Source organism: Musca autumnalis, unplaced genomic scaffold (assembly GCF_047663935.1).
Source record: "Musca autumnalis isolate F117 unplaced genomic scaffold, ASM4766393v1 scaffold_3, whole genome shotgun sequence".
Taxonomy (NCBI): domain Eukaryota; kingdom Metazoa; phylum Arthropoda; class Insecta; order Diptera; family Muscidae; genus Musca; species Musca autumnalis.
This window is the reverse complement of record NW_027411866.1, coordinates 261,313,692-261,335,028: the sequence shown is the minus strand read 5'-3', so window position 1 is coordinate 261,335,028 and position 21,337 is coordinate 261,313,692. Positions and strand designations below refer to the sequence as shown.

At 35.5% G+C, this 21,337-nt stretch overlaps 3 protein-coding genes across 13 annotated transcripts in view; all 3 read left to right on the top strand.

The window, feature by feature from the left end:
* LOC141399475 (uncharacterized) overlaps positions 1 to 2,796 on the top strand; it is a 107,360-nt gene extending 104,564 nt beyond the window's left edge. For all 9 annotated transcript variants that reach the window (XM_073978322.1, XM_073978321.1, XM_073978320.1 and 6 more), the window contains 3 exons: positions 961 to 1,104; positions 1,163 to 2,329; positions 2,399 to 2,796. In XM_073978322.1, the coding sequence (XP_073834423.1) occupies positions 961 to 1,104; positions 1,163 to 2,329; positions 2,399 to 2,541 (1,454 nt within the window). In that variant the 3' untranslated portion in view covers positions 2,542 to 2,796. The remainder of the gene's footprint in view (positions 1 to 960; positions 1,105 to 1,162; positions 2,330 to 2,398) is intronic.
* A 927-nt stretch (positions 2,797 to 3,723) lies between these two features.
* On the top strand, positions 3,724 to 13,770 carry LOC141397446 (monocarboxylate transporter 7-like). Its single transcript, XM_073973600.1, has 5 exons — positions 3,724 to 4,145; positions 11,912 to 12,038; positions 12,097 to 12,240; positions 12,291 to 13,178; positions 13,248 to 13,770. The coding sequence occupies exons 1-5, from the start codon at positions 3,963 to 3,965 to the stop codon at positions 13,394 to 13,396; spliced, it is 1,491 nt and encodes a 496-aa protein (XP_073829701.1). The 5' UTR covers positions 3,724 to 3,962; the 3' UTR covers positions 13,397 to 13,770.
* A 2,420-nt stretch (positions 13,771 to 16,190) lies between these two features.
* LOC141399474 (uncharacterized) lies at positions 16,191 to 21,300 on the top strand. Of its 3 annotated transcripts, none has more exons than XM_073978317.1 (6): positions 16,191 to 16,347; positions 17,719 to 17,788; positions 19,142 to 19,324; positions 19,399 to 19,669; positions 19,736 to 20,971; positions 21,037 to 21,300. In XM_073978317.1, the coding sequence occupies exons 3-6, from the start codon at positions 19,169 to 19,171 to the stop codon at positions 21,174 to 21,176; spliced, it is 1,803 nt and encodes a 600-aa protein (XP_073834418.1). In that variant the 5' UTR covers positions 16,191 to 16,347; positions 17,719 to 17,788; positions 19,142 to 19,168; the 3' UTR covers positions 21,177 to 21,300. The 3 variants fall into 3 exon arrangements, with proteins under 3 accessions (XP_073834418.1, XP_073834417.1, XP_073834420.1); XM_073978316.1 differs by having other exon boundaries at positions 16,191 to 16,408; XM_073978319.1 differs by lacking the exon at positions 17,719 to 17,788 and having other exon boundaries at positions 16,218 to 16,347.
* Positions 21,301 to 21,337: the final 37 nt, after the last annotated feature.

Sequence of the window (21,337 nt, the reverse complement as noted above, 5' to 3'; positions counted from 1 at the left end):
TTCACTTTAAGACCTGCTCTCGAATCACTGTGATTTCTGTTAAAGAAACTTGCATTCGCTGCCTTAATTACGACGGTAAAATTTTTTTTCAGGGGCAAGTCAATACTTCTTCAGAAAACAGCCCGAAACAGCTGGAAAGCACGATAACTCTCGAACTGATCAACTGATTCGGTCCAAAATTTGGCCCTTCGTCATATTTTGTCCAAACTTATTTTCAGTTCAAAGATGGGCAATACTTGTCCAAAACTTCCGGTACTTCCCCCCAATGTATAAAAAAATGTCACTAAAATGGAATGCACGATATCTCTTGAACAGGGCAACCAATTTGGTTCAAACTTTGACCCATAGCGGCCCTCTCCTTAGAGTTATACCAATGCTGCTCGTTGTGGTCCTGTTTAAAGTGATATTATGTTATCCGTGGACAAGTCCATGTTTCCTGGCATACTGGTCCAAAATGTATACGATGGCCCCACTGAAATGACTAGTGGGCGCGATATCTATTGACAAGATATGAATCCCAAAAAAAGGTCCACTTCCATAATTGACTATGTGCATCCATTTTTTTAAGCACCTCCTCCGCAACATTTTTGAACTTTAATCTTAATCCACATTTTGATCGGGAAGTTCAAATGTCCAAAAAGGTCCAAAAACTGTGAAATGACCCTAAATACATTCGATCTGTTCGTAGATGATAGTTTCAATTCACATAGGCTGAGGGTATATCTCTGTCGGCAAAGCCGACTGATACTTTTTTATTTGTTTTATTAACCCTATAATAATAAAAACGAAAATATAAACTTAACTTACTATGGTGAACTTCTATTTTTACCACACAATTACTTGCAAAATATTTTTAATTTCATCAAAATGGCGGAAATCTGTTGACCCACATCAAACATTGTTCTCAGCTTGTTTCCCATGGCTGTAAAAAGTTACCTTCATATACATATTTATTTCCAGGTTTACTCAATGGTCCTCTATTCCGCCGATTTTCCTACAGACAAGTGGCTTTGGTTGGATCTGTTTTGACATTCATTGGTTTGTTCTCGTGTGTCTTTGCAACTTCATTTATATTTTATGTGCTGTCATTCTCATGCTGCTATGGTAAGTTACCAACATTCGATATTGAAATAACTCAACACTAAATATATTTTGATTTCAGGGTTCGGTAGAGGTTTAACTGTTTCGGCTTCATCACTGGCTGTTAATACTTTCTTCAAAGAGAGAAGACGTACTGCTACCGCCTACCAATTTGGTGTGGCTGGCTTAGGTCCCATTGTCCTGCCCTATGTTGCCACCTTCCTCTTGGGCATGGTTGGTGTCCGTTACACAGTTCTATTCTTTGCTGGTCTTTCGTTGAATACCATAGCATGTTCATTGGTCTATCAACCGGTTTTGTGGCATGTTAAAAAACCTGCAGCAGATGCCGAGGCATCTAAGAAGCTTAACACAACCAATTATGAAGATGATCATATTATTACTCAAACGGTAGAGCCGGATACACCGACTTTGCCCCGTGCGAACGATGGATGGTATGGTTCAAAGTCATCTTTAAATTCTGCTACATATCGCAATCGGTTGGGTACATGGGATAAACAGCAACAAGCGGATGAGCAGGGTGTTGAACTAAAACGCTTAAATAGCAATCCCAATGATATCGCTGCCAAGGTGCGAAGCTTTTCCATAAGTCACAGTATTAAAGAGGAAAGAGATGGTGAGGAGGATGATGAGAATAATCATACTACACAATTAAAAGAGTACAATAACAACAACAATAACAACAAATTACAAAAGACTGATGAAGAAGAGGAGGAAGAGGAAGAACCCAAAAAGTTGTCGATCCTAATGAAAATTGTTATATTTTTCGATTTGGATTTACTTCGTGACATTACATATTTAAATTTATCCATGGGCTTGACGCTGATCAATTTTGTCGAAATCAACTTTGCCATCTTAACACCGTTCATCCTGTCCGATTTTGGTTTTGCAAGTCATCAGATTGCAATGGCCATGTCATTGTTGGGTTTGTGCGATTTGGTAGTCCGATTCCTGGTCCCGCTTATTACAGCAAAAATAAATCTCGACAACAAGACCTTCTTTGCCATCGGCATATTGGGAATGTGCCTAGGACGTCTGCTACTGTCGTTCACCACCAATTTCTATTTCATGATTTGCATTTTTGCATGGATGGGTCTGAACAAAGCTTTCCGAACAGTATTTTGGTCACTTATCATTCCAGGCTATGTGCCACTTAAGAGATTACCTGCAGCCGCCGGTTTGCAGCTACTCATGTCTGGAGTATTTTCCATGGCATGTGGTCCTGTAATCGGTAAGAAGAGCATACGTTAATGAGTTGTTATACACATTGTATTTATATTATATATTTCTTTGCTTGTAGGTCTGATACGAGATAAAACAAGCTATGCATTTACCCTAAACTTCCTCAACATGTTGTGTGTTGTGGCCATTGGTTTGTGGGTGTTGGAATCAGTGATACGGAGATACAAAGGCAAATCTAAGCCTTTAACCGATGGCTCTTAAATGACAAAATTCCATAGTTTAAGCGTTTCGTTTTAATGTCCGATTCTTTATTATTTGTGTTTTTCTATTACATCGTTGACCTTCCCCACTAAGTAATATTTTAAGTACAATTTTATTACATAGGCTGTTAAAAAAACAATAACTATTGTTATGTGTAAATATATTCTTAGCTAGTGATACCAAGAAACATTTGTACATTTTAGTGCATTTAATTTTATAATTTTAGTAAAAAAAAAATGAAATATTAGAAACAAATTGTTGTTATCACTTGAAAAACAATGTAAATTACACTTGGAAGAGGGGGAGGGGGGCAATACTGACTATGGGGAATTTCCAAAGATCAAAATGTATTAAGATGAAGTAAGTCGCAGACCCCATGAGCCACTCACTGAATATGCCCATGAGTCCAGTCATCATAGACATGAGTATAAGGGGGAAATATCAAAACTTTCCACATGACTGATTTTTGGTGGAGTGTTAGGCCCATCGATCCTATTTGTGCCGATAAAATGGGGCAAGGGTCAATAAAAAGGTATAATAGGTTATTGCTGCTTTAAATTATTCGTGAATTGTCTTAACAGTTAGTGGAATTGAGCCACAGGGGAAACACCAGCACACTTCCGCAGTATGTGTGGAAATTTTGAAATTCATAATAACCACTCTTGTAGAAAATTGTACAGTCTACAATTGTTGCTTTAGTCACTTTTTGAAAGGAATTACCGTTTTAGAAACAAAATTATAAATTTCACTATAGTTGGGAAGTAGTAATACTAACAAGTCGGATAGAATGTTACAATTCAAAATTATCTTTATAGAGACAAGAAATGACATTGTACTAAATATACTCTGGAATCTGTGCCGATGATTTTATCTTTAGGTACTTTGTCAACTTCTTATCGCCTTCAAAACAAAACACCTACACCACTTATATTAGGATCAGTAGGCTTTTTCTAATATAAATATTATATTGATCTAAATGTACTTTTGATTTGTGCTAATCTATTCTAACCAAATCACAACAAAGCCATAATCTTTGTTTGATAGACAGATACTGCTTAAACGCTAATAGTGCAAAAACAACGCTAATGTAATATAAACACATGTTATCAGTTTGTTTTGGTGGTTTACGATGTATGAACAAAAGATTCAGGTGAACTACATAATTTTTCCAACAGTGAAGTCAGTCAGAATGACATTGTGAAAGTAAACGGTTATCGGCTAAGATTGTTGAAGGTGGATTCCGGTATTTCATACAATATAATAATTTATATATAATATTATAATTTACAAATTAATAATTTCGGTCTTGCAATTTCTTTTAAAAATTATAATTAGTCCTATAAACCTAACTAGGAGTAGACTTATGTCAATCTAATTGTATAGTTAATTAAATTTTAAATTTGTGAACAAAATAAACAAAAATGTCGGATGTGCGGTTAGATAAACAAATTGTGAAGGATACAGTTACCGAAAATGCAAAGATTCAACCAACACTCAAACGAAGTGAGAAAAAGAAACGTAACAAAAGTGATTTGGGAGATAATTTTGTTGCTCCAGATGGCGGTTGGGGGTGGTTTGTCAGCATAGCCAGTGGAGCAAATACGGTAAGTTTAAATTTGAAAGGATGTACTATTCCGCTTACAATTACAGCATGGTGTTAATCTTAAAAAGTCGCCAGAAAATTTAAACACCTGTGGTGGAATTCTCTTACTTATGTACTGTTTACCGACAAAATCGGTAAAATTAAAACGGAAAATTGTGAATGAAAATTCCAATAAAATAAATAAATAATATTGCTATTGGTAGGACTCAGCGCAAACGTTGTTTGTTGTTGCTAATATACCTCCAAATGTCGATTATTACCGAATTTATAACCATTTCAATTTTACAGATTTTTGTCGGTAAACGTGGACCCTTATCTCAAGAAGTATTGTATTCCTCAATTAAAAAATAATAAACATAATTACAATGTTTACACTCTATTAAAATGTTGACACTCCATAGCTCATCTTGGATCTGGATCTAATTTTGGAAGTTGTTCTTTCGATAGTTATCTTTCCAAACAACTATCTTAGTTGGACACCGTAGTTTGTTTTTTGCTTTTAAGTCTTTATGTCTGGAAGCTCTGACTTACTTGTCCGCGCAAAGGCATATCGTTGTAATAAGAATCACATTGACTACATTTCAATTTCAATTTCCTTTCGATTATAGTGACCGCCAGCCATTTATATTGGTCACCGTAGAATTCTTTAAAGCATTTGTACCATTGTGTCTGGAAAACTGTGTTTCTTATCTGCAAGTAGTTTCGAAGACACGCCTTTGGACACGCTTATAAATAGTTGATCCCATATCATTTAAGTAATATGCATCGAGTGCACTCATGGTATGCGAGAAATCCCCTAGCCCCTTTCGGCATGTTTTTGAGAACATCTTAAAAAATACAACTTTTCAGGAGAGACGAAAACGATTTATATTTTGATACATCGGTGTTTGGGTAAAAGTGTAAAAGGCAATTATTAGGGAATTAAGTACATCTATTCATATTAATAGTAATATAATATGAATAGATGTACTTAATATAATAATATATTAATATTTTCCGTTTAAGCATGAAAAGCATTTATTGAGATACGAGTTTGCTGCATTTACAATAATATTAACAACACCGTGCAACACGAATAAATAAACCCTATTCGACAGTCCAGCGTGATAGAAGACCAAAAAAGAGCAGATACGTGTCTCGGCGTTTGTCGCTATCACTTGAACTTTCGGGTTTAAGGTCGCCCTAAACTTGAGGCTTGAGACTTTCAAACCGTTAAGAATTTTGTTTTATCCCAATAGCCAAGAATTTATTTTTGCCATAAAGAACAAACATTGCAAACATATAAAATTAATAGAACGTCATCTTGAAGGTCATAATCGGTTATGGGCCCCACAGCCTTGAGACCTTGATATTAAGAGGATTATTTTTTCAGGCTCATATCATCTAACCCACACACACATCTACACCTTAATAGGAACCCTCACTCAAAATTTCAAGATTGTAGACCAAGCTGTTTCGTAGACCCAAACGTTGCTATTGACATTTAGTTCCCATTAAATTATGTTGTTATTGTAAAATTGTTAATGTTGTAATTCAAGCAAACACCTTATATTATTACACCATGGCACTATAGGCCAAATGGCAGGATTCTGAGGCAAAAAGTCTAGTTTTGAAGTCATATATTTGGATAAAATAGTAACGGGATTAGATTCTTAACACTTTGAGCCACTTAGAAACAAAACCATTTCAATCTCGCAACGCTTCATGGCCACATACCGGGCTGTCAAAGGTATTGCATCTTACATTGTAACATTTTATAAAACTCTATCAAACGAAGAACAAATTTGTTTTGCGCGATAATTAAAAACCGCTAACATAATAAACAGTTTTTTTTTAATGGATAACACGTGTAAAGGTATGTAAATTAATATTCTGATTAAGAATTAAAAAAAGTTAGATTTGGTAAGGAATATTTGATGTAAACTTGTGGTGTATTTTTTGTATAGTTTATCTGATTTTTGGAATAGAACTCTCGGTATTGCGACGTTTTCGGGAACTATATGTGGTAGAAGGTAATAGTGAGTACTATATGTGTAGAAAATTTTATCCCCGTATGGATCCGCAAACTTTTAGAAAAATACTTGCAGATAGCGTGACACTTAAAAATTTGGATATTTTTAAGTATTGGGCTTGGCTGTGGGTGGGACTTGTCAATATGACACAAGTCGCAAAATTTGATAGTTATCTTAATTGAGTTATACCAAGCATTGAACTCTTTTATGTTCAGGATCTCTTAATTTAGTAATTGGGACTACAAAAACCTACTAAATTTAAAAATCTTGACCTGTAATTATAAAGTATTCAATCATTGAACGCGATCTTGGTATTCTAAGCCCAAATCATCAATTAATGATGGAGGTCACAATTACTATTGTATTCGCGTTTGGCTGAACCCGTTGTGGGGGAGGCCCCCCGCCCCCTCCTTTTTATACCCTACACCACTGTGTAGGGAGGGTATTATAAGTTGGTTTTGGCCAAAAAGTTTGTAACGCATCGAAATAATGGTCGCAGACCCATACTTATATATACCAAAATGAATGTCTCGACGAGCTGAGTCGATCTGGCTATGTGTATCCGTTCGTCAGTCCGTCCGTCTGTCCGTCTGTCCATCTAAACCTTGTAATCACGCTACAGGTCGCAATTTTGATCGGATCGTCACGAAATTTTGCATGTTGATAGGGGTCCCGGAGGGGAAGAAGCCTATAGATTTTGGTGATGGTCGGATAATATATAGGGGTCGGAAAGGGCAAAAAACTTAGGTGGATAAAATGACAACGTTTTTTTCCAAAGTGAATATCTCAGCTTCTATATGGGGTATACCAAAAGCAAAACCTGGCAATGAAAGTAGAAAATATCACCTTTCTAATGATGTAAAGCAGTTGCTCGTAGGTGATCAAACAACGAAGATATCACAATAGAAGCAAATAAAACCCCAATTTTCATTTTTGCGATTTTAATTATATTGACGAATATCACAGCTTTATTTGGAGTCGCAATTTTGATCGGATCGTCACGAAGATTTGAGGGTTAATGGGGGTCTCATAGATGAGAAGGCTGTTGATTTTGGTGATGGTCGGATAATAATTAGGGGTCGGACTGGGCAAACACTTATTTGGAGAAAAGTCAACATTTTATTTTAAAGTCAATATCTCTGTTTCTTTAAGAGGTATATCAAAAGCAAAACATGGCAAGGAAAGTAGAAAATATCACCTTTACAACGATGTAAATTAGTTTGTCGTAGGTTTGTAATCACGCTACAGGTCGCAATTTTGATTGGATCGTCACGAATTTTTTGGGAGTTGATGCGGGTCCCACAGAGGAAGAAGCCTATTTAGTTTGGTGATGGTCGGATAATATTCAGGAGTCGGACTAAGCGAAAAGCTTACGTGGAGAAAAGTCAACGTTTTTTATGCGAATATCTCCGCTTCTGGTTGGAGTATTCCAAAAGGAATACCCGTCAATGGAAGAAGAAAAGATCTCGTTTATATTGATGCAAAGTATGTTGGCGTAAGTGAGCAAACCGAGATATTGCAAAATTCAGTAATATACCCAATATTTCCATTTTTTGTAATCACGCTACAAGTTGGAATTTTGATCGGATAGTGACGAAATTTTTGGGGGTAGATGGGGGCACCACGAAATTTTGGTTGCTTATGGGGGTCCCAGAGAGAAAGAGGCACATTATTTTTGGTGGTAGTCGGATTATATTCCCTAAAAGAAATGTTTACCAGTGAAAAGTTTATGCACAGGGGTAGTGGTGTAGGGTATCACATGGTCGGCTCCGTCCCGACTATAGCCTTTGCTCACTTGCTTCGGTATAAAAACTACCTTACGATCTTTTCTAAGACCTAAAGAATTTACAGTCAAAATTTTATCAAATTCGGTCCAGCCATTTCGGAGGATTTATATTTCAAACATCATGGCAGACCTGAATAATTTTCTATATAAATGTAGATATATATACCTCTACCGATCAGAACCTAATTTTCTGGACGTAATTCTTAATTGATCAGGATGTACCATATCAAATATTAAAGTCATCGGATGCAAATTGTGGCCTTAGTGCGGCTTAAATATAAAATCGGTTAAAACATATATACGAAAGCTATATCTATATCTGAACCGATTCCTTCCAAATTTTGCAGATATATTTTTATGCTCACTATAAACATCAGGACGAAAATGGAAAGGTCCAGAAGCTTTCAGTGACTTGTTGTCTCAAAAACATGTCATTGGGCCCATAGTGCATGGTAAAGACAAATAAATACTCATGTTATGTGCTGTCAACCGACTCAAACAGAAAACTCAAAATTGTTCGAAGGCAATTTTTGGGGAAAATGGCAAGATTTTCTTCTATATTGTTATCTGAGGATGTAGATTCCGTCAAAAACTAACCCCATACAGTTTTTGTTAGAACAAAATATTTATGAAATCGTATTTATTGACATTGTTAATTGAGTTGTTCTGTCAACAAACTCAATGTTAACAACGTTGGTGCGAGCATTTCTTTGTCTATACAATTAATTTGTCCATGTCTATGCAATTAATCTGTCTACATGGAATTGAAAAATGTTTTTTTCCATAAAATAAACCACAGAATCACAAAATTTAATTTTGTGTAAACACAATATGAAAAGTTAATATGAAAACGACGCCATGGTCTTGCTGTACATGAAAATCACATGCAAGATATCTCTCGAAAGCAGTAAACGATTTGGTCCATACTTGGCACATCGTGATATTTCCACGAGACATAGATCAGGTTATAATATGGATTATATATGCTAACTCCTTCGGACCTCCTCTCGAATCGTTTTGATTCTTTCCTGCAACAGATTGCAATCAAGGTCGCTATTACGATGGTACACATTTTTTGAGTGCCCAGTCCATACTACATCAGAAAACTTCCCGAAATCTAAAAAAACAACCACTACGGCCAGCAAACGTAGCGGCTGGTGCGCACGATAACTCTCGAACCGAATACTGCGTTGGGCCACACTTTGCATATCGTAATATTTCTTCGAGTATTAGATGAAATTCGAAGGTGGGGCTTATAGGTCCACTTCTTCTGGTACCTCACCCACAAAAGTTCTAAAATATTCCCTAAAATGGTACGCGCTATATCTCATAAACGAAGCAACCGATTTTGGACATCGACATATTTTATCCAAACTTAGTTTATGTTCAAAAGTGGGCCCTATTGGACCATTCCTTGTGGTACCACACACAAAAATGTTCTAAATTTTTGTTTAAGTGCGGTTAAGGGTCTGTTCGAGGATCATTTGGAAAATTTTACCGAAGGTACTCCTACAATCCCTGTTTACAGCGATAATATGTTTTTTTCTGGCAAGTCCATGTTTCCTGATATAATAGTCCAAATGTCTACATTAAATGGTGACGAACTAAAATGACTGGTGGGCGCTATATCTATCGAGAGGGATGACTCCCAAAATAAGACCCACTTCCAAAATGGACTATGTCGGTCATTCCTTTACGTACCTCCCCCGCAAAACATTTGATCTTTAATCCCTATTTTTTGTCGGCAAATTTAATACTAAATACAGAAGCTTTTTGGAAAGGAGTATTTCAATTCACACAAGCAGAGGGTATATCTCTGTCGGCAAAGACGACTGATACTTTTTCACTTATTATATCCTAAGACTAGCTTCCAAATGTCAGTCATTTCGATGGGATATTAAGCAGCAACCTTCAATATACCGAAAATCGGGAGGTACCGTTCTATGGGGGCTATATGAAGGCATGGACCTATACCGAAAAATTTCAGTTGGAAAGTTTTATACCCTCAACGAAGACTAAGTACCAACTTGCTGCCATTTCGGTGTTATAATGAGGCTAAAACCTTCAACATACCGAAATTCGGATATACCGTTCTGTGGGGGTGTACATCAAAACGAGGACGTATACCGACAAACTTCTTAGGGAAATGCTTGCAGCCCAGAAAAAGACTAAATACCAAATTTCAGCCACTTCGGTGGAATAATGAGGCTAAAACTTTCAAAATACCGAACATCGGGCGGTACCATTCTATGGGAGCTATATGAAGACGTTGACCTATACCGACCAATCTCAGGACGACTATGTACCTCAGCGAAGACTATGTACCGAATTTTAGTCATTTCGGTGTTTTAATGAGGCTAAACCCTTCAAAATACCGAAAATTGGGATGTACCTTTCAATTTGTGTACATCAAAACATAGACCGATAGCGATAAATTTTTGGGAAAAAATTTGCATCCCAAAGGAGGACGAAATATCAAATTTCAGCGATTTTGGTAGGATAATATAGCTGAAACCTTCAAAACTACCGAAAATCTGGAGATATCGTCCTATGGGGGCTATATGAGGGCGTGGACCTAAACCGACAAATGTCAGGTGGAAAGTTGTATACTCTTAACGAAGAATTACTACCACATTTCAGCCATTTCGGTGGGATATTGGGGTCACAACCTTCGAAATACCGAAAATCAAGAGGTACCGTTCTATGGGGGCTATATGAAGACGTGGACCTATACCGACAAATCTCCGCTGGAAAGTTATATACCCCCAACGAAGACTAAATAAACTAAATAAACTAAAAATTTTAGCCATTTCGGTGTGATAATGAGGCTAAAACCTTCAAAATACCGAAAATCGGGGGGCTATATCAAAACGTGGACGTATAAATATAGACATTTTATGGTAGAAATGTTTCTTAGGGTAAGGTTAAATTATGCAAATATTTGCTCCAGCGACCGGCAGTGTGCACTTATTTAGAGCAAGTGAGCATAAATGTCAATACATTATTTGCGCTCACTTGCTCTCAGTAAGCGCACACTGCCGGTCGCTGGAGCAAATATTTGCCTAATTTAACCTTACCTTTTGCCTCTAGAAACACAAGATGCAAAGTTACAACCAATTCTGTGGTCAAATGAGACTAATACATTCAAAATATCTTAAAATGACGCGTACTATATATGGGCGCGTACTATATACAGTAGAAATATTTTTTAGCCTCTGGAGACACAAAATACCAAACTACAACGAATTCGGTGGTAAAATGGGACAAATATCTTAAAAATGCCTTAAAACGACGACGCGTCACGCGTCATTTTGTATGGGGGCTATACGAAAACGTGGACCTACATAGCCCGCTTTCAATACCAAAAGTCCTACGTACATATAATAGATTCTACCAAAATTTCATCCACCTACTTCAATCCGATGAACAGACGGAGGACATGGCTATATCGATGTAGAATTGCACGCTGATCAAGAATATATATAGTTTGTGGGGTCTACAATGATTATTTCGAGTAGTTACAAACGGAATGACAAATCTTATGGTGGAGGGTATAAAAAGATGAAACAGTAGTGGTGTAATACATAAAAATGTTTTGTTTACTTATTTTATTCTTTGACTCGAGGTACATACATACATAATCAAAGAGTGTCACATCTCAAAAAATCAAGTTTTGGGAAAACGCGTTTTAAGTTGCAGATTGAAATTAAAAAATATATTACACAAAACATAAAATAACCAGTTGGTGCAAAATCAAGCATGATTAAACTCAAAAAACGTTTTTGGTGATTTATAGAACACTCCTTGAAAATAAGCTGTAACTCGTTGAGCTTTAGAGATATTAACATGACACGAGATAAATTAAAAGTCGTAAAAAAATATAAATAGCTTACTCACAAAACGTATTTTTTGAGTTATGCCACTCTTCGAGTAAATGAGCAATATACATATGTTTTCTTTCTTCTGTAGTTAGTAACTTTTGCAACCGCCCAACAATTTGGTATTATATTTCGGGGACATTTAGCTGAATTGGGAATAACAAGCTCACAGCTTACCACCATTATCAATACTCAACTAGCTGTGTCTGCGGTATCAGGTAAGGAAGTTCTTAAACTCAAACGAAACACAAGTTAATACATATTTTTTATTTCCAGGAATATTCAATGGAGCCCTCTTTCGACGCTTTACATTTCGACAGGTAGCGTTGATGGGATCATTTCTAACGTTTGCAGGATTGTTGGGCTGCGTCTATGCCAGTGAATTTCTACATTTCGTGTTTGCCTATTCCGTATGTTATGGTACGTTATAATTGGAATTGTCAACAAATAATCAATTATTTTTCTCGTAGGATTGGGAAGAGGTTTCATAGTTTCTGCATCAGCTTTGGCAATTAATACATATTTTAAAAAGAAAAGACGATCAGCTGCATCATATCAATTTGGAGTAGCTGCCTTAGGTCCAATAGTATTACCTTATGTGGCGACATACCTGCTGAGCAGTGTGGGTGTAAGATACACGGCATTGTGTTTTGCTGCCCTGTCCTTGAATACCTTACCATTTTCACTTGTCTATCAACCCGTCAGATGGCATGTTAAGAAACAGCAGAAGGATGAAGAATATTTACAATGTAATGTGGAAAAAAGTAAAATGATCAGCGAAGATATATCTCAAAAATCAATACCCACATCAGATCTAGCTAAGGAAAACCAATCTGTTGGTGCTGTTGAAGTAAAAAAGAAAAAATCGGTAATGAAGAAAATCGTTAAATTCTTTGACTTGGATTTATTGCGAGATCCTACCTACATCAACTTGTCGCTGGGCTTGACGTTAATCAATTTTGCAGAAATTAACTTTGCCATATTAACACCATTTATATTGTCTGATTTTGGATTTGAGAATGATGAAATTGCCTTTGCCATGTCCCTCTTGGGCCTTTGTGATCTAATTGTAAGATTCCTGGTGCCATTCATAACGGCCAAGATAAAACTAGGCAATAAAATGTTCTTTGCTATTGGTCTTTTGGGAATGTGTTTGGGACGCCTGGTGCTTTCTTTTCCTACAACATTTTATTTTATGATTGCCGTTTTTATATGGCTTGGCTTAAGCAAAGGATTCCGCACCGTATTTTGGTCACTCATTTTACCAGGATATGTACCTCTGAAACGATTACCAGCTGCTGTCGGCTTACAAAGATTGATGTCTGGGATTTTCTCTATGGCATGTGGTCCTCTAATAGGTATGTACCTCGGTTTATTTGAAAGTGTTAAATTATGGAAATTTATTATTATTGTCTTTCGTTTTGCAGGTTTAATACGGGATAAAACCAGCTATTCCACTGTGTTAAATTTTCTTAATCTCCTTTGTGTACTGGCCTTATTCATGTGGCTTTTGGAATCCTTAATTTGCAAATACTGCACTGGAACGGCGTCACCTAATAAGAAGGAACCTGAGTGATTTCTTGCAAATAATTCATAGTGTGTGACTGGATTTTTATTATTATACTTACGATTCTATTTATATACGTAGCAACAATCTTATAGATTAAATGAGATATTATTTATAAGATATTTATAATTATAAGATTTCGTTAAATTTTTGTTCACCCAATTCAGCCAAATTCACATCCTACAGACAAAAATACAACGACTAAAAAAAATCTAAGAAATCCGTACCGCGTTCAGCTAGTGTTGTATAAAACTTAAATTTTGGTTCCAATAATAATGGTAATCGGTCAAGCAAAAGTTAATGTAATTATGTATAAGTGTTTATATGAAATAAAACAAGTAAAAAAAGTATCAGTCGGCTTGGCCGACAGATATATACCCTCAGCCTGTGTATATTGAAACATTTTTTCCAAAAAACGTATGTATTTAGAGGGTTGATTAGGATTAAAGAGCAAAAGTTTTGCGGAGGAAATACTTAAAGGAATGGATCGACATTTACCATTACAGAAGTGGATCTCCAGCCACTACATATGGTGCCATAGGGGTTTTTTTACACCCTTCGGGCTGTTTGCACAAGAAGTGTGAATTTGCCCCTGAAAAAACGTTTACCTTCGTAATTACGGCAGCGATTTTGGATCCAATCGGCAGATCCGTTCGAGAGTTATCTTGCGCTCCAACCACCTCACACGGTGTCATAGGGGTTTTGTGCAACTTTCAGGCTATTTTCTCAGGAAGTATGGACTTGCTCCTGATAAAACTTGTACCGTCGTATGGGGGGCAGTGAATACAAGTAGCAAAAAAAAAAAAAAAAAAAAAAACGATTCGAACGCAGGTCCTAAACTGAACTTATCCGAAATTTTGTGTGGGAGGTACCCGAAGGGGTGGACCGATTGAGTCCATATTGGAACCTCATCTAAGTCTGGTAGACATTTCACGAGTTGCAAATTATGGACCGAATCGGTTACTTCCTTCAAGAGTTATCATACGTACAACTATTCCGAACATATTCGAACTTTTGTGGGGGAGGTACCGGAAGGAGTGGACCGATATTACTCATCTTCGAACTTAAACTAAGTTTGGGCAAAATATTACGAAAGGCAAATTTTGGACCGAATCGGTTGATCCGTTCGAGAGTTATCGTGCGCTCCAGCCGGCCAGACAGACGGACGGACATTGCTCAATCTACTCCAAATTGTCTGAAACACATTTCGTCCAAACATACTTGGGGTCTAAAACCATTATTTCGATGAGGAACATTTTGCCCGTATGGAAGTGTATATACCTCGTTAGCATAAATGCTGAGGGTATAATGATATTAAATAATACTCACGTTATCTCTGCCAACCCACTTTATTTGCTGAACAGTATACTACGACTTGGGATTTTTGTAGGAATAAACTATAACCTAGGGTGCCAACTTACTCAACTGCATACAGTGATTTGCAAAATCGAAATATTCAGGCGAATTAAAAAATAAAATTTGTACATACAAATTGTGCAAGACAAGTAAACAAGTATCAATCGGCTTTACCGACATAGATAGATATACACTCAGCATGTGTGAGTTGAAACTTTCATCAACGGACATATTGAAAAGCGGAAAGTGTTGGGGAAGAGGTACCATTTTGGATCTTATTTTTTGGGAGACAATTCTTTTCGATAGATATCGCGACAACCTGTCATTTCAGTTGATCAACGCGATATAATTTAGAGCTCAGGATGCATGCACTTACGTATGAAAAACATAAATAGGATCAAAAGGAGTAGCTTTGATATACATTTTCAAAGGATCTTTCAACAGATCATAATAGGCACACATACGCTGTGCCACAGTACCATTTCGTTATTTAGAAGGTGTCCATCGTTGAAATTGTAGTTGTAGTCAACTAAGTAAATCTTAAAAAATAACATTTTTAAACCATTACTAATGCAGAAAAATGCTAGCATTCATTACTTTGTAATGGGTCCCGAAAAAGTTTCAGGTATGCAAAAACAGTTCAACGAATCACAGATACTGGTAGTCGAAGTAATGAAATACGAAACTTCGGAATGGGATCTCACTATTGTTTTGTACGATAGTGTAACAACACATTACAAAAAGATAACTATTGATTGATTATTGAACAGACATATCAAGTGAACAGTGGCCCAAAACGTAATGTAATGACTGTTGTTATCAATTGAGATTGATAGATAGATAGAATCCCGGCAGTCAATGTCGGGGTTTTTATCAAATCGATTAGAGAACTAATAAGAAGAACAACACAAATAAATAAAGTGCAAACACATTAGAAAAAAGGAATGATAGAGATAGAAAGAGTTAAGAGAGACAATTTTTAAACGGACGAATAACCTATATGAGCCATTATGTATACACGAAAAATTATTTTTGATAAATAAATTCAATACGATGTTTCTTTCAGTAGGCCTATTCTGTAACTGTTATTGACGGAAAAGTTGTTAAAATTTCTTTTGTTTTTGTAACAACTACGAAACAAACAAATGGAATTGTTGTAAAATAAACAATGAGTGAAGCTGTTAAAAAGTTACAGAATAGGCCTACTGTTCTGTAAGGAATTATCCATTAATACTCATTATGATTTTCGTAATAAGAGAAAAAAGCATATGACATACGAAATTTGCAAAAATGTAATAAAAACTATCAAATTATGAGTGACACTTAGAATTGCAATCCCGTGGGTCCTTAAAAAGTAATTGAAATTTGTTATCGGTGTAGATTCGATGTGCATTAATGAAAGTTGCAATTTTTGCTATAAAAGAAACAATTGCTTACCGACAATCTTGAGTCTGTTATTGTGTCTCGAAAACTAATCATATTGGCGTCAATAAACGTGTATCGGAATAAATAGAAATCGTCTTATATGAAGATATTATTAAATAACTTATATTTAAAAGTCAATGTAATCGTTAAAGCAAGTGTCCGCTATTAAAATGAATTTGGTGAATACATATTACGTAATAGTTTGTATATAGGACGATACCCTCACATAATTTAAAACAAGTAAGGAAAGGATCAAAGTCGGGTGTGGCCGACTCTATGATACCCATATACCACTACGATTTTAATTTAATTTTGCGAATTTCCCGAGTTACATCAAAATATCTGCTCAATTTTGTGTTTGGTGCGTCAAGTACGAGTATATGAAATCGGGCGAAAATATATATCGGAGCTGTATCCAAACCAGAATCGTTTTCAAAATAAGTTGACGAACTATTTCTAGTCCATATTACGTCAAATTTCATCAAAATTGGGCAGCAATGGCATGCTTAGAATATCAAATATATGAAATCGGCGATAACAAATACTACCTGTACTTTGATTACCTAAAATACAGTGGATGTCACTGAAAATGGAAATGAAAAATGTAAACGTTGATAACTTGGAAACGAGTTGAGATTTTTTAACAATTCGAAAAACAATTTTGTAGGCTGAAAAGTTGTCTTTAAGATGGCGTACAAAAATATTCCATTTACAGTACCGTTATACTAAAATTTTGCCGGAAAATATATAGTGGGCATTTTTGAAGTGAGCATTAAAAAGGATGCACCACAGTGATCGATCAATAATATCAAAATTGCGACCAGTAGCGTGATTAAAAAAAAAATGGAAAAATGGGATGTATTACCGGCTATTGCAATATATCCGTTATTTCGCCACCTACGCCAACCTACTTTGCGTCATTGTAAAGATGGGATTTTCTACTTTCATAGCCAGGCTTTGCTTTTGAAAAGTCCCCAACCAATGCTGTGATATTCGTCATTATAACTAAAATCGCAAAAATGAAAAGTTGGGTTTTATTTGCGACTGTTGTGATATCTTCGTTGTTTGACCATGACCACCTACTTTACATCGTTAAAAAGGTGATATTTTCTACTTTCATTGTCAGGTTTTACTTTTGGTATACCCCTTATAGAGGCTGAGATATTTGCTTTTGAATAAAACGTTGACTTTTTCTCAAAATAAATTTTCCCCATTACGACCCCTGAATATTGTCCGACCATCACCAAAAATGAATAGGCTTCTTCCCCTCCGGGACCTTCATCAATACCCAAAATTTGGTGACGATCGGATTAAAATTGCGACCTGTAACGTGATTACAAGGTTTATATGGACGACGGACACGCATGAGATCGACTCAGCTCGTCGAGACATTCATTTTGGTATATATAAGTATGGGTATGCGACCATTATTTCGATGCGTTACAAACTTTTTGAGCAACATCAACTTATAATACCCTCCCCACATAGTGGTGTAGGGTATAATTAAATCGTAAATATAATGTACATTTAATTATGAATTATTTTTATAGCTTCTGCACTGACAAACGGAGGCGAACCTCGAATCATTTGCGGGATCTTCATACCCCTAGCTTCAATATTGTAAGTAACTAAAAGCCAAAGGAAATTCATTCATTAATTTAATTTTCAGTATTAGCTTATTTTCTCACTTATCCTTCATTCGATATAAATGTGTTAAAATGCATAATGCATTTTAATATTTGTTTCATCTTCAGTCTTGATTCATAAATTGTTGTAATTTTTGTAATATTTTAGACATGCAAAGAAAATATATGTGAGCAAAATCATTGGGACCATATACATATTTAATTTATTTCGACACAAAAAGTTTACTTAGCCCATTTTTATATTAGGCAATTTCCCTTGCGCCAATTATCAGTTTGAAGGAGAGAGAGATGAGGCATATGGTAACCCTTTGTCTCTTAGCACCCTCCCTCAGCAACAAACTGACAATTGCCGCAAGGAAAAATGTCTCTTGTAAATATGTATGGACTTAACAAATATTTCTGTAGTAGTTTGTCTGAATAACTACCATGTTCACATGTAATTCGAAGAACTTCAATTGCAAGTTGAGAATTCCAATTTAATTTCGAATTATTTTATTTGTAATTTTAGAATTCCAATTGCAATTTGAATTTTTTCAATTATAATTTAAATTTTTAAATTTAAAATTTGAACTATTTCATTTGTAATTCAAATTTTTTTCATTTGCAATTCAAAGTTTTTACAATTTGATTTTTTTCATTTAAAATTCGAATTATTACGTTTGAAGTCCGAATTGTTCTATTTATAATTTGAAACAACAAAACAAATGTTAATGAATGCAACGTATTATTTTTTTTTTTTTGGTAAAATAACATATTTTACACAGTGGTATATAGGAAAAACTTTATTGAAAAAATTGAAAAAATAGAAAAATAGAAATTATTCAAATCCCACTCAAAAATAGGACTTAGTTTTGTTACTAATCGTAATTTAATACAAAAACGTTTCAAGAAAACCGAAGAGTGCAATAAGTTGTTTTAAATATTAAATCCCAAAATTTTCATCCGAGCCCACTGTGCAAATTTTTTGTTTGTTTTTTATTAGATAGCTGATAAAAAATAAAAAGTACACAATTTTTTTTTTTCTATTTGGAAGAATATTTAAGAAGTTATGAGCATTTATGAGTTCTTACAGAATTCGACTTTTTCAAGGCGCGATATCTCTGCAACATTTAGTAAAAAAATAATAAATACATAAATAAAATAAATGAAATGAAATCAAAAACCTTATTTTGAAAAAAGTGTCCGATTTCACTCAGAAATTCCCATATGATTTTAACTTTACATACATACATATACGAATGTCTTTAATAATATGCGTAGAATTAATCTTAAATGTATGAACGTTGTTGAGTTGTCCAAATACAAACAATTATTAATTGCCTTACAGGTCAATAAATAAATAGTTATTTTTAAAATGGCAAAAGAACAAGTCGTCGATAAATGCAGCCCCACAGACTACAAGAACGCAGGAAAACCTAAGAGGCGTGATAAAAGTGACCTCGGACCCGATTTCATAGCGCCAGATGGTGGATGGGGTTGGGTAGTATGTATGGCAGCCGGTCTGAGCAATGTAAAGTATTAACAATTTCAATATTACCTTTTTTTGAATTTTGTTTAAAATATTTCCCCCCTTTCTACCGGTAGCTATCATTATTTCCCGCTTTAATGCAATATGGCCTTGTCTACAGACAACGTATGGTCAGGTTGGATTTCGATGCTAAACAGATTGCGACAATTATCAATGCCATGTTGGCAATATCTTCCTTAGTCGGGTTGGTGAATGGTGCCATGTTTAGAAGATTCTCTTTTCGGCAAGTGGCTCTGACAGGAAGTGTTATGGTGTTTACTGGAATTCTGCTTACTGTATTCTGCGAGACATTCATTCAATATATTGTGTGTTATTCCACAATTTACGGTAGGTTGGCAAGAGAAGATATCAAACAACAATGTAATCTAATTGAATATTTTGAATTGATTTCAGGTATTGGATTGGGTCTTACAATGTCAGCAAATGCCTTGGCTGTCAATGTTTACTTTCAAAAGAAACGAAGAAGGGCAACAGGTTTCTCATGGACTCTAACAGGACTTGGACCCATTATTTTTCCACATATTACAATATTTTTATTAAACTTTTATGGGTCACAGGGAACCATACTGGTATATGCTGGCATATCACTGAACACCTTTCTATGTTCTTTGACTTTGCAACCGGTCCAGTGGCACACATCAAAAGAAGATACGAAATGCAATACAACAAATGTGGACACATTTGAATGTGATTACTGTCAAAATCAAAAGAAACGAAAACCGAGTATTTTCTCAGGTGAATATCTGTTTAATGAAGGTGCTGATTTACCAGCACCCGGCTATGAGATAATTGAAAGTGGTACTCCCATAAAAGCTGGAGCCAATGATGGTTGGTTTGGTTCTAAAATGTCACTGACAACTTCATCGTCCCGACTCATGAAACAGTTATCCAAACAGGATAGTACTGAAAATGGAGGTGGATATCGGGAGGATGGACAGCAAAATTCTCTATACAGACCCAACAATTTTCATCGTGAAAGAAAAATCTCCACCAAATCGATGGTGGATGGGTCACATTGTACCTGTGCTGAGCAAAAACATCTGATGCAGAATGTAAATAAGACAATAAGGCAAGAAGAGGAGGGTGCCAATGTTCAAACATTACTGGAAGAGGTAGAACAAAACAAAAATCAAATGACTTGGTTACAAAAAATTGCTGTCTTCTTCGATTTGGATTTGTTGAAAGATTTAACCTTTATAAATTTAGTTGTGGGTATGACAATAATGTTATTTGGCGAGGTAAACTTTTCGGTGTTGACTCCATTCATCCTAAATAGTTTTGGTTACAGTGATTCACAGATATCAGTGGCGATGTCTTTACTTGCTGGAGTAGATATAGTTGTACGCTTTCTGGCTCCATTTGCCTTGGAAAGAATCAAACTTACCAATAGTATGACATTTGCCATTGGTATATTGGCCATAACCGTTGGAAGAATGGCAGTCACCTTAACTGATTCGTATTATCTGGTATTGGTAATTTTTATTCTAATTGGATTTGGCAAAGGTTTGCGTATGATTCTTGCCCCTCTCCTCGTTCCCAGTTATGTTCCATTGAATAGATTGGCAGCTGCTACTGGCTTACAATTGGTATTCAATTCTTTTGTATCATTTACAGTGGGCCCACTGTTAGGTAAATGTTGTCCCCCAATATTCGACAATAATTTTATATTACAAATATTTGTTGGTATGTTTTAGGAACAATTACGGATCAGTTTGGATTAATTGCCACCATTCACTTCTTGAATATTATTACCTGTGTAATGTTACTATTTTGGCTGTTGGAATTTCTGTTTAAGAAAATCCGGAAGAAGAATGCGCCAGGCGAAGTACAATAAACTCGTAATTTAGCTAATTAAGAAGTAGTTTTAATATTGAAGATACATTCGAATATGAAAATTGTAAATATAAAAAATTGTAAAGCTATTCAATAAAATAACATTCGTTTTGAGATAAAATGAATAATAATGTCGTTCAAAAGGCTCTTTTCCGGACTGTC